This window comes from Saccoglossus kowalevskii, chromosome 4, assembly GCF_978046115.1.
Source record: "Saccoglossus kowalevskii chromosome 4, keSacKowa6.1, whole genome shotgun sequence".
Lineage (NCBI taxonomy): Eukaryota > Metazoa > Hemichordata > Enteropneusta > Harrimaniidae > Saccoglossus > Saccoglossus kowalevskii.
Window position 1 is genome coordinate 9,059,264 of NC_140644.1, and position 11,920 is coordinate 9,071,183.

Genomic DNA, 11,920 nt, shown 5'->3' on the forward strand with positions numbered 1-11,920 from the left:
CAATGTTAATCTACATTAATCTACTGTGTCCATGGCTCCTCAGTGTTAGTTATTCTGCTTGTCTAGATGTTAATCATGTTGTGGTTCATGTGACAAATGTCAGTGCCGAGGTGTGCCGGACGGGTTTAAGAGTGCAGAGGTGTGCCTGGCAGGTTCAGTGTGCTTAGGTGGGAGTGTTGACATTTCACTGGTTTTTTGGGTGTTTTCGTATTTGTTAAGTTCTTCTTGAGAATCAATCTGACATCATCACCTGCTTTCCGTTAAACTTGAAAGTACGAAAGATTGCGACACCTGAAAACTGAACCCTTGTTTGTATAGCATCCCTACAGTAGTCTACTCTTTAGTGTTTACACAGATAAAGGCCATCGTCATAGCAATCCAAGGTTTTATAATAATTAGAGTATGTAACGGTGTGATATGCGATGTAGATTTCATGCGAATTGTAAAAGTCATGCAAAATGAGAGATGTTCACAAATTGACAAGAAAAACTCGACATTTCTAGAAAGCCTAATGCTAATGCAAGTCTGTGTGAAAGAACTGATTTGTGTTCTTCCCAAACTGTTTAGTGCCCTTGTTTATTTGCAAAGCTGGTTAGAACTACGTTTGATTGACGCACACAGAATGTATCGCTTTCAAGCATTCAAAAATCGCAAGAGTTATCTTCTTGTGAGATTTCTATGACGTATCACCATACATAGTTGTGAAAATGACATACCCCCTTATTTTATAAATCCTTTGATGCCACACATATTGCCTTGTGATATATGCGAATAGTATCAATGCAATAAATAATGTTTTTTTTTACACACTTTGTTTATTTACTCTTAGTTAAACAGGGTAGCCCTGGTAAGCTGCAAGCGGTGCTACGGGGGTCCCTGTAAATTATGTACATACAAAACATTAAAAATACATTAAATTACATACAGTACGGTAACTAATATACAATAGCAATAAATAACTCGGTTAAAAGCCGTTTGTATAATTTACGTTTATGAAAACATTAATAGTCGTTTATGTTATTTCCTAACTTGTATATATCAGACATGATGTGGTGTAATGATTGCACCACTTCAATACTAACAATATTGATTAGTGTATTTCCTGGGAAGACAGACAAGGCCTTTAATTGATATTTACTGTTTACAGGGGATGACAGCTCAGTGACATCACCCATTCCATCACCTACTCCCGATACCACCCCTGAAATACCATCTAAGAAGATACACCTTCAGATTGACACAGATGCCGGAATCAGCGGTAACTCTTCCTGTCAGGATACGAGTGAAATTGACACAGCAGGTTCAATGGAAGATCTAACAGGAGTCATGGAAGTCCATGAGAGACGAGACTCTGGCGTGGGAAGCTCATTGTCAAGGTCTGTCAGGTAGATATTGTTGTTCACTTTACCTGTTATTTACCCCCCTACTCTCCCCAGAGGCGTTTGTTTGAAAGTCATGGAAGCTTAGAGCTAAATTACTGAGCAAGGACATTGTGACATTGTGTACGTGATGATCATGGTTTAAATAAAATAACAAGAACGTGTTTTTTTGTGTTTTTTTTAATATTGTTAAGTGCAACTGGTGAGCGTAGGAGTTAATTATAGTATCAGTTCTCAAATAAAAGTGACGTTTTATTTTCTATTAAAAGAGATATATATAAATATATATATATATATATATATATATAAATAAACTTAAGCATTATAAATAAAAGCTGTAAATGTTGTCTTGGTAAATTAATTCTTAGAAACACGTAACACGTAGCTTGGAAGCAGTTGGTGTACCATGGGGGTGTCGTCAACTAATCTTCTTGTTTTCATTTGTATGCTTGGTATTTTTATCAGCTACCTGTCTCTTGATAGATATGTAGATAGGGGATGCTGTACATTACAGCTCTGACGTACTCGCATTGGAAAACATGCATGTTTATGCTGCTTCAATCAAAGTGTACAATATTTATGTGTTTTTTTGTTCTAATAGCTATCAAACGTAGCGACTTTATCCCAAATTGATATGTAAATTCAATGTATTCATGCATAATAATAGCAATAGTGCTTGTGCATGACCCCCAACAAATTTGAGGGGGAGGGGGGTACAAATTTACTTTCAATGAGAATTATGAGTGATATAGTAATTGTATTTTGTTTTGCTCACCAGAGCTGTATCTCATATAACATGCATGTTATTTTTTTTTCATCCAATTGATTTTTGTCATTTATAATTGTCAGATAATTAACTCGTTAATAGCCATTCACAGTGATTACATCATCAATATTAAGAAAAACATATATGTAATCTGATCCACTTTGTAAAATAATTTTAATTATTTACAGTAATAATTGTTATTGAAATGAGACAAAATTGGTTTGCTATTATCACCTAATATTGATCCTAAATTTGCTGTTGTTTTCGTTTTTGTCACAAGGTCAGGGTAATGTCTGATAATTAAATAAACATTGACAATTTGAAAACTGATTGAATTTGCAAGATGTTCTTCTTTTTAGCAAAATAGCAACGGTGCACCGAAATGAGTTCAAGAAAAACAACTGTAGCCGTGTAGATTAGTAATCTAATTATGTGCATATATACTGATTTAGTTGTTATTCCTAATCAAGTGTCATATTTATCTACCTTTCGGCAGCAGAAGACCTCGTATTCGCTGGCACAGTTTCTCCAAATCACACAGACCGAGTCTCAATTCAAGGTGAGTGTGTTTACACTGCTGGGGCTCTCTCTGCTTCACTGTAATGTTATTATGTTAATTATTCAACGTCACACACCACCTGCTTTCCATATAAGGGGCTAATCTACCTACAAGCTAGATATGCTAATGAGTGTAATAATGAATATGCTAATGAGCTCAGCACATATAGATTACTTGTCCATTGTAGTGCGTATGAAAGCAAATTAAAACGATATATAATTTTTTTTTTTTTTTAAATTCAGTATTAATATATACATTTTTCAATTATTAAATTTCAATACCGTTGAATAGAAATTTTTAGTTGGATTTAATATTTATTTTATTTAAAAATATTAATGTGGCTAAAGATGATGTAATTTATTTACATAGAAATTAGCTTCATTAAATAATGCCTTCTTACAATGAAATGTTAAATTATGAATGATGATGATATTTACGTGACAGTTCGGTGTGTTTTTATGTTAAGTAGATTGAGTGAATATTCAATATAAAGCCTGTGACGGCTACACCCACGCTCTCTGTTACTAACAATAGGTACACATCGACCTATTGAAATAGACTGTGTGTCGCACACACCATTTCAGATCTCCTATCTACTGCCTTGCTGAACACACCAATGCTACCATGACAGTGACTAGTTCTCTCATGTCTACCCCTAACCAGTCATCTTCATCCATCATGGTTCCGTTAGATTTCCACTCTGTCACTGCGTATGTATATTTATTGTGGTTATCATGTGCCTGATATTTTACATTATTCTTTATGTTGTCGGGGGAACTGATAAGAGGCGGTATTGCCAAATTTAGCAGTCACATTACATTGTCTTGTTTTAAGCGACACGTGAGTTTGTTTTTTATAAAATGTGTTACTTACTATCTCATTCAGTCTTCTCAACATGGAAGGTCTCACACTTCGTCTGTATACTATTTGCGTTTTTTTTGTTTTGTTTTTTTATAGGCCATTCCAGATTCATAATCTGTCTGCTGGACAAATTATGGTGCTACGAAAACTCTCTCTCTTGAAGCTTACCGCTATGATGGAACGATACTCGATATCCAACAGATCATGGTCGGGGTGGATAAAGTAAGTAGCTTTGGTTTGTTTTCTGTCTACATCCATGACATATTCATTTACAGAATTGTGCATCAATTAGCAATTAATATGTTCCAGTTAATTAAGTGTAGTTTTGAAACTAGCAGACCAATGACGTATTTTTTTTTTTTGAGTTAAGCCTATTATTTGGTGAGTGAACTGGTTGTAATTCAGTGAGAGGTGTCCTTATTGGCTGTCTAGATTTCATTCATATTTTTGTTCCCATATACGGTACCAGTAGTGACTGAAATCACAAAACCATATAATCGGATGACAACGTCACAGATGGTTTCTCTATTTTTAGACTCAAAATTTTACAACAAAAAATTCAATTTCCTGAAAGTTACAGTATCAATTAACCTTTCTGTTTATTCTATTTGGTTTTGAATAAAAAATGTGAATTGACGCAGTTCAACTAATTTCTGTTCGTAATACGAATAAACTGTCTCTACTTGTAATGGTTTTCTATTACCTACATGGATTGTAATGTTGTTTTAGATTAATTTCATTTAATGATACACAATCCCTGCTGAACTTTTACAACTGTAATAAAATTCCTGTTTTAATTTGTTTTGCAATATCTCAATAAAATGAAATAATATTCCCATGCCGAGTACATGCAATATGACCCCAATTCACCCTGCTGTCATCTGTTTCATTTTTAGTAAGAGTAATTTTTTTTTAATTATTATTTGGGCCATAATAAAATAAAAATTTTCTTGTTGAAAGTTTAATCACAGTTTGGAAGGATTTTCATTGTGTAAGATTTTGATTTATTGTAAAAATGATTCAACCTTAATCATATCAGTTATGATTAGCTATTTCTTTTTTGTGTCTCGTGAGACATTCATACTAATACGTGTCTTTGAATGTATTTTAGCGGAATAATAACAGCAATGTTGTGATTTATTGCAGAGTGATGCCTCGCTTCATGCGAAGAATGAAAGCGCCTGATTATAAGGACAGAGCTGTATTTGGCGTACCCCTCAGTGTCACGTTACAACGTACTGGACAACCACTGCCACAGACAATACTTCATGCGATGAGGTATCTCAGGAAAACCGCTCCAGATGCGTTAGGAATATTCCGCAAACCCGGGGTCAGGACGCGTATCCAGCAACTGAGGAATGTTAGTGAGAGTAACCCAGGTAATTATATGCTAAAACTTTTAATGGAGGAAAACCATGCATTTGGTATCTTTGAATATTTCATTTTGGATTTGTGAAATTTTGTCTCTTAAATGCCTTGAAATTCATCAACTCGCAAAAATTGAAAATAAAACAAATTACAGCTATTCTTCATTTTTTTTAGTATAATAATTGAAATTTTTTGATTTGCCTGGGGCACTGGAATTTCTTTGAATAATAATCACTTAACATTAAAGCTTAATAACCATAAACAAGACCCCTAAATGTCAGACAAACAATTTTTCATATTTTTGGTCAGTTAAAAATGTGTTTGTAACAGTTTCTTCAATAAAATAAATTTTTGAAATTCGAACAATAGAAGCACACTTTAAAAAAATAAAGAAAGGCACATATTGATTTTTGAAAAAAACAAAATGACCAGAATTTTGTTGGTGGTACCTGAAATGCCTATTGTTACCATTTGAAGTATTATGTATTTTAAATATTACTATGACTCTCACCTATATTTTGTGATTCCACATTTTAGATGAAGTTGACTACGAAGGTGTGATGGCCTATGATGTCGCCGATATGCTAAAGCAATATTTCCGTGAGTTACCTGAGCCGCTATTAACGAGTAAATTGTCCGAGACTTTCATAACCATTCATACAGGTGAGTAGATTAGCGAACAAAAAATTTACTACATTCTCGCCAAAATATTGAGATGAAAATAATTTTTATTTTACCGAATACATTTCTGGTTGTTTTAGTACAAAAAATTGTATACGACAAAGTCTCTTAGTTACCTTAGAAAAAAATGAATTTTCTGAATTTCTGAATAATAATTTATTGTCACAGAACCAAAATAAAAGCTATTTTACCATCAGTGATGTGTAGATTCCTGGAACTTATTGTAAAATTTGTATTTGCACCCCACAGCCATGCCGAAAGACATACGTCTGCAAGCCATGCAGGCCTCTATTATGTTGATGCCAGATGAAAACATTGAAGTGCTGCAGTCATTGCTTTTATTTCTTAGTGATATAGCTGAACATTCAGACACAAATCAGGTAAATAACCTTTCTTTAGTCTACGCATCAATATGCCCACCGGAGTTGTCTTCATAATGATAAAAGATAGTCACATGAGTGGATGAATTCATACAGAATTCAACGTAGTATTCTAAATATAATGTTAAGAATCATATGCATAAATATTGAGAATACAGCTGTTTTTCAACCTTTAATGAACCATGTTTTTTGTGTGGTTTTTTTGATAACGTTTTGATAGCAGTTTTTAAGCATTCGTGGAATAATATCTTGCTGGGGGGTTAGATCATTTAAATACATGAACATGTATCCAGTTCTGAGGTGAGAGTGTATGCATACTTAGATACACTTCATTTTGATGATTCACAATAATCAAATAAATGTCAGCCGGATGTTTAGTTTGCATCTAAATTTATCGTTTTTTATCTTCACCAAATCTATTTTTAACTCTTTGATAAGAAACCGTACGTTTGAGTTTACATGTGATGATGATTTGAAGATTAATTCTTTATTGTGTTTTATTATTAGATGACAGCCCATAATTTAGCAGTTTGCTTTGCTCCATCATTGTTTCACATGAGCGGGCCACGTTCCGGTTCAAGCCCACAAAGACGTCGACGTGCAAACCTTGGAAAGCCAGACCAGAAAGAATTGAGCGATAATATCGCCGCTCATGAATGCTTAGCAACAATGATTAAAGAAGTCAAAAAGCTATTTGTGGTGAGTAATTTTCTAAACGCTAATACATGAATTTGATGATTTATTCTGCATTCTCTGCTAGATAGTAAGCCATTTGATTGCCAAAATGAAATTTTCACAAAATAAACCCATTTTCATTTAATTTCATTTTTCTTCTTCAAAAATCCGATCAAGACCTGTAGCGAAAACGGAAATTATTGAAAAAAAAAAAATATATATTAAAATGTTGTACTAAAATTTTGGTGGGTAAAATTATATTTTCAAAAAATGTGTAACAAAATCTGAAAACGAAAATTGTAGGTATGTGAAAAAAAGAAATAGAAGGTTGTGCACAAATCTCTTGGTGAGTCATGTTGACTTGGCTATAAATTCAGTGTCTAATGTGTTCAGCAACGGTACAGTTAAACCCTGGTAATATAGCCAGCTTAATTTGGTTACCTTCTCTGAAGATTAAGACTAATCAGGAAGCCTTAAAAACTGAAAAGGCAACCTATCATTGACAAATTAAATCAAAAAAACCTTTCTAGCATCGAGGGTACGAGCTATTTTAAGACTGCAATTAATCTGAAAGCTTTTTTTTTTTCATCTTGTGGAAATTTAGATCGACGTGAAATCTTCTCTTTTTTGTGTGTGATATCGTGCTGTTTTGAGGATGGAAAGTAGCTGGATTGTTATTTTCTTGTAATGTTGATTAATATTTTGTTGGTTTGTTTTAGATTCCTGAAGAGACAATGATGAAGTGTCATTTCTCTTACATGGAGCTGGGAGAGCCTGTCTCTGTAAATGAGCTAGGATCTAAAAAGGAAGATGATAACAATGCTGACTACAAGAGCTACATTGAGTCCTGTGTTCAGGGGCTCCTTAAGGTGAATTTAAATGTCTTTCTATTCTTAGAACTATTTCTGTATTTGTTCGTTTCATCTCAGTTTACCATTCACTGTCAATTTTTCATGTATTTGCCTTTTGTTCTCGTCTCGCGTGGGTGCCATAAATCGTCTCACGGAAATCCTAGCAGGGTACTGGATAATTACATTGTATAGCTCTGCTGCCTTCAAAAGATACAATATCTGCTTTCACTCTCTTTGTCTCGTGGTTTGCGTGGTTTTTCTTTTCAATATCATTCTATTATTAAATTTTCTACAGTCAAATTTTGATTTTGTCTTCAATCTCATGCTATTTTATTATCTTGATGTATGGGTGATTTGTCCTCTGCACTATGTCTCCAGGGAATTGTCAGTCTTGTCATTTGTGTCTATTTTTAGATTCTTTGAGTACTTGATCTGACTTGATAAATTGTCTCAATCACAGTTCATTACATTTCATATAAGAATGAATTTCTCAGACAGTGATAAAGGTTACTAAAGTGCCAAATGAATTCCTCTCTGAAATTTGTGAAATTTACTAATTACTAAAAAAAAAAATTATTTTATCTTGTGATGGATTTATTTTAAATAGATTTTATGTTGATTATTATAGGAGGCGAGAGAGAAATTCAAAGGCTGGGTATCGTGTCCGCCAATGGAAAACGGTACTGAGTTGGCGTACAAGAAAGTGGGGGATGGTCATCCGCTGAGGCTTTGGAAGTGTACAGTGGAGGTAGAAGCCCCACCGACTGAGCTGCTTCATAGGATATTACGAGAAAGGTGAGTCGTATCTGCTACATTATTAAAACACATACTGTTCCTGTTTTTGACAGGTCAAATTGCTAGATTGGTGAAATGAACAACGTTTTACCATGTGCTTCTTTTATTAGAGGCTTTGTGTTATAAATACAAGACTTGATTTCAAGAAGAAAAAAACTTTCACTATTTGTGAGATTTTTAAACTAATGTACCTGTATTCCATTTCAACTAATTACAATTTTTTTTGAATTTCACAGGCATCTTTGGGATGATGACTTTGTTAAGTGGAGGATAGTGGAGAAACTCGACCAACAAACAGAAGTATTGCAGTATGTTAGTAACTCAATGGCGCCACATCCGAGTCGTGACTACTGTACTCTCAGAAGCTGGAGAGCGGATCTACCAAGGGGAGCTTGTGTTCTTGTGTCTACATCGGTTGAGCATCCCGATGCCTCTCTTATAGGTGGAATTCGGGGAACTATATTAGCATCGAGATTTTTAATTGAACCTTGTGGTGCTGGGAAGTCAAGATTGACGCATATATGCCGACTCGATACCAGGTTAGTTTTATTTCAAACTTTGTGACAATAGTATCCAAAATACATATTTGCTCTATTTGTAGTGCATGTGCTTACATAAATGGCAGGCATGTCATTACATGTCAAATTTCAATATGCTGTCATGCAATAAATAAAGTTATTGGTTTATTTAATTTTGCTTCATATGAGAATTGGGCTATTAATAAAACAAATAAAGTTAATGTTTTTCAGTTCTTGTCATTGAGTAAATGTTGATGAGGTAAAATAAGACAAATTTTCCACAATTGGTTTTAATGTCATTTGTGAGTTATATTTAGCTAGTTTTATAATATGTACTTAAAAAAATGGGAGTCGTTCATACTAGGTGGCCGCATTAAATGACGTCAATAAATAGGCTAAGTGTGGGTGGATTCATGTTTTGACGTCACCAACTAAGTCAATTATTACTTTCCCTGGTTCAGATTTTCTTTTTAATCAATTAAAAATATTTTGAAATATAAAACCCAATTTAGTTTTGACTATTTTTTTGCGGGGGGTAGATCTGTAGGCTTGATTTGCTATTCATGAATTCTGCATACTTGTTTTAGTATTGCGCTGTGGTATAACGTTAATATTTTTTTTTTTGTGTTCGCAGGGGTCGAAGTGTTGAATGGTACAACAAAGTATTTGGACACATGAGAGCCAATCTGATTGGCAAGCTGAGGGATTCTTTCAAGCATAATAGTACAGATGGACCTGAAACCAAAGTTTAATTGCGTTGCTAAAAGACAATAACCAAAGTGCCTCAAAAGACAAACCCAGAATTCGTTGATTTGTGTGAAATATGGATTTATACCATCGTACAATATCACAGAATGAACTTTGACAACTGTGATGAACATCATAAAGATATATTAGTGTCATCGCTTTGAATCAAAGTCACCCACCGAGATGTGCTTCTGATAGTGCAAATACGGTATTAACCTGAGACATAAGGCTGCATATCGGACTTCTGAAAAACTGATGTGAAACATCGTCAACTCTGTAATCTGTCAAGAAATCAGTGAACTTAAGACAATCAGTGACAGAGTTCTCAATCTATATTACCACTGGGAATTAAATCCAAAGAGTGGTCAGACTGTAATATAATGAAGACTTACGAAACCAAGAAAAACATGAATTGTTTTGTTTTTTTATTTACAAAGTTGTATGTTAAAAATATATTATTATTTTTATAAGTACTGTAATGTCAGCTGTGGAATTACACTTGATAACTTAGACTTGAAGAAAGTCTTGTAGATTCGTGAGTGTTTTATTCATTGAGCGTCAGTAAATTTTTCTTTACTCAGAGCAACAGCATTATTATGTAGCAGCTTATGTATTCTCTGTTCAGGGATTCAGTTGAAGTGAGAAATACAAGTTGTTGCATATTTATTACTGTACAGATCATTTCTGTTAAATTATATAAAAAGAAACACAGAAATACTGTTTCCCTTTAATATTTATGCCCACACCCCACCCATAGTGGTGTTATTCGGAATCAAAACATTTTTTTATTATTATGTAACTGCTATATACCAGGAAATTTATTTGGTGTGTGTGTGTACTGACGAGATTCTATGGTTCCGGTTCCAGGAGTGATTGTATTTCTGGTGATAATTTTGACATACCAACTAACATATGAATTTGTTGGTTCATTCTTGGTGCTCTTTTGTGTGGGTGTGGTAACTTAGTTGCCAGTATATGCTTTTTTTTTTTTTTAATTTGCATAATACTTGATGACTATACACATGGCTGTCCTGAATTTCTGTACTTTTTAACCTAAGTTTCTGCGACACGAAGATCTTTAATAGAAGCTGATCTCATTTGTTATCATTTATATTTTATTTTATTAATGACCTGCGACATCTTCCTGTCCGTAGTATTTTAGCACTTCTGTAACGAATAGCCGGCCTATCCCTAGTATTAAACTAACTTGGTGAATCGGTATTGACTCCGCTCCCTGCTACCGGGCCAGGTAGAACAAGTTTTAATTGTGCCAAAGATATTGTAATAAAAATGAAAAAAAAGAAAAACATATTTATTTTCTACAGTAACAAAAAATTGTTAATATTTATTTTATAGTTATTTTTTCTCAAAGATATATATACCAAATCAATGTTGTTTTGTTTCCTCCCAGGTATGGTTATTCTACACAGCAGAATATATCCAATATATTTCTGATATTAACGCTGTAATTCTAAAATCATGGTAAACTATTTTGCATTGTATTACTGGCCTTATAACACAGACTCAATGTCACAACAAATTTATTACCCCCCCATAGGGACATTGTGCTATACGTACTCTTGTCTTGTGGTACCACACGTACAACATTACGTACAACAACTTCTGTCATTACTAATCGGTGACAATTATGCAAATGTCTGTTTAAAATGAATACGTGGTCCTCTGCCGAGCTTTATAGCCACAATCGAGAAGTATTCATGTGTAGAAACCTTCATTTTTTTGTTACACTTTTTAATATGTTCAGGTACAAAACATGTTTTTGTTTGTTTTGAAAAAACCCGTTTTCGGTGCTTTTGTTTTGAAAGCAAGTGAGCATGGCTAATATTTTTTGTATAAAACCCAAGCGAAAATTGGTGTTACTGTTTTAACTTATCCACCTCGTTATCTATTCCAGTGTTTATGTACACCATGGTAATTGAAAATAAATACAGTATAAACTTGTTATAAAATTTGTTGTATGGTTCATGTTCTTCCCGTTTGAAAGTTGAGGTACAACTGAGGTTTATGACCAACAAAAACTAGCTCTGTTACTTCACGTTTTCCTTTGAACACAACTTCAGGTGATTCTTGTGTAAAATTTGTTACATCTTAGTAAGTTGGCAATGCATCAGCAAGTTTGATGTACAGACATAAAAATCACACTAAAACTAAGGATATTGCTTTTATTTGCTTTGATTGAAGACTTGCTTCTATAGAAAAATAAGTCAGTTATGGCTTTTTCTCCACCCTTCTCACAATTAAATGTGTACACAACTGCAATCAACGAACACCATTGGTGTTAGAAATTTAGATATACTGATAGTATAAAATGAAGCAAAT

General features: G+C 33.8%; 1 protein-coding gene across 4 annotated transcripts in view; it reads left to right on the forward strand.

Annotated features, from left to right (window-relative positions):
- The window catches only part of LOC100378712 (rho GTPase-activating protein 7-like), a 166,227-nt gene extending 154,677 nt beyond the window's left edge, over positions 1 to 11,550 (forward strand). For all 4 annotated transcript variants that reach the window (XM_085497716.1, XM_085497717.1, XM_085497720.1 and 1 more), the window contains 11 exons: positions 1,148 to 1,385; positions 2,642 to 2,704; positions 3,662 to 3,787; positions 4,712 to 4,944; positions 5,471 to 5,596; positions 5,864 to 5,994; positions 6,502 to 6,693; positions 7,389 to 7,538; positions 8,149 to 8,315; positions 8,552 to 8,854; positions 9,468 to 11,550. In XM_085497716.1, coding sequence (XP_085353842.1) covers positions 1,148 to 1,385; positions 2,642 to 2,704; positions 3,662 to 3,787; positions 4,712 to 4,944; positions 5,471 to 5,596; positions 5,864 to 5,994; positions 6,502 to 6,693; positions 7,389 to 7,538; positions 8,149 to 8,315; positions 8,552 to 8,854; positions 9,468 to 9,585 — 1,847 coding nt within the window. In that variant the 3' untranslated portion in view covers positions 9,586 to 11,550. The remainder of the gene's footprint in view (positions 1 to 1,147; positions 1,386 to 2,641; positions 2,705 to 3,661; positions 3,788 to 4,711; positions 4,945 to 5,470; positions 5,597 to 5,863; positions 5,995 to 6,501; positions 6,694 to 7,388; positions 7,539 to 8,148; positions 8,316 to 8,551; positions 8,855 to 9,467) is intronic.
- The last annotated feature ends 370 nt before the right edge of the window (positions 11,551 to 11,920 follow it).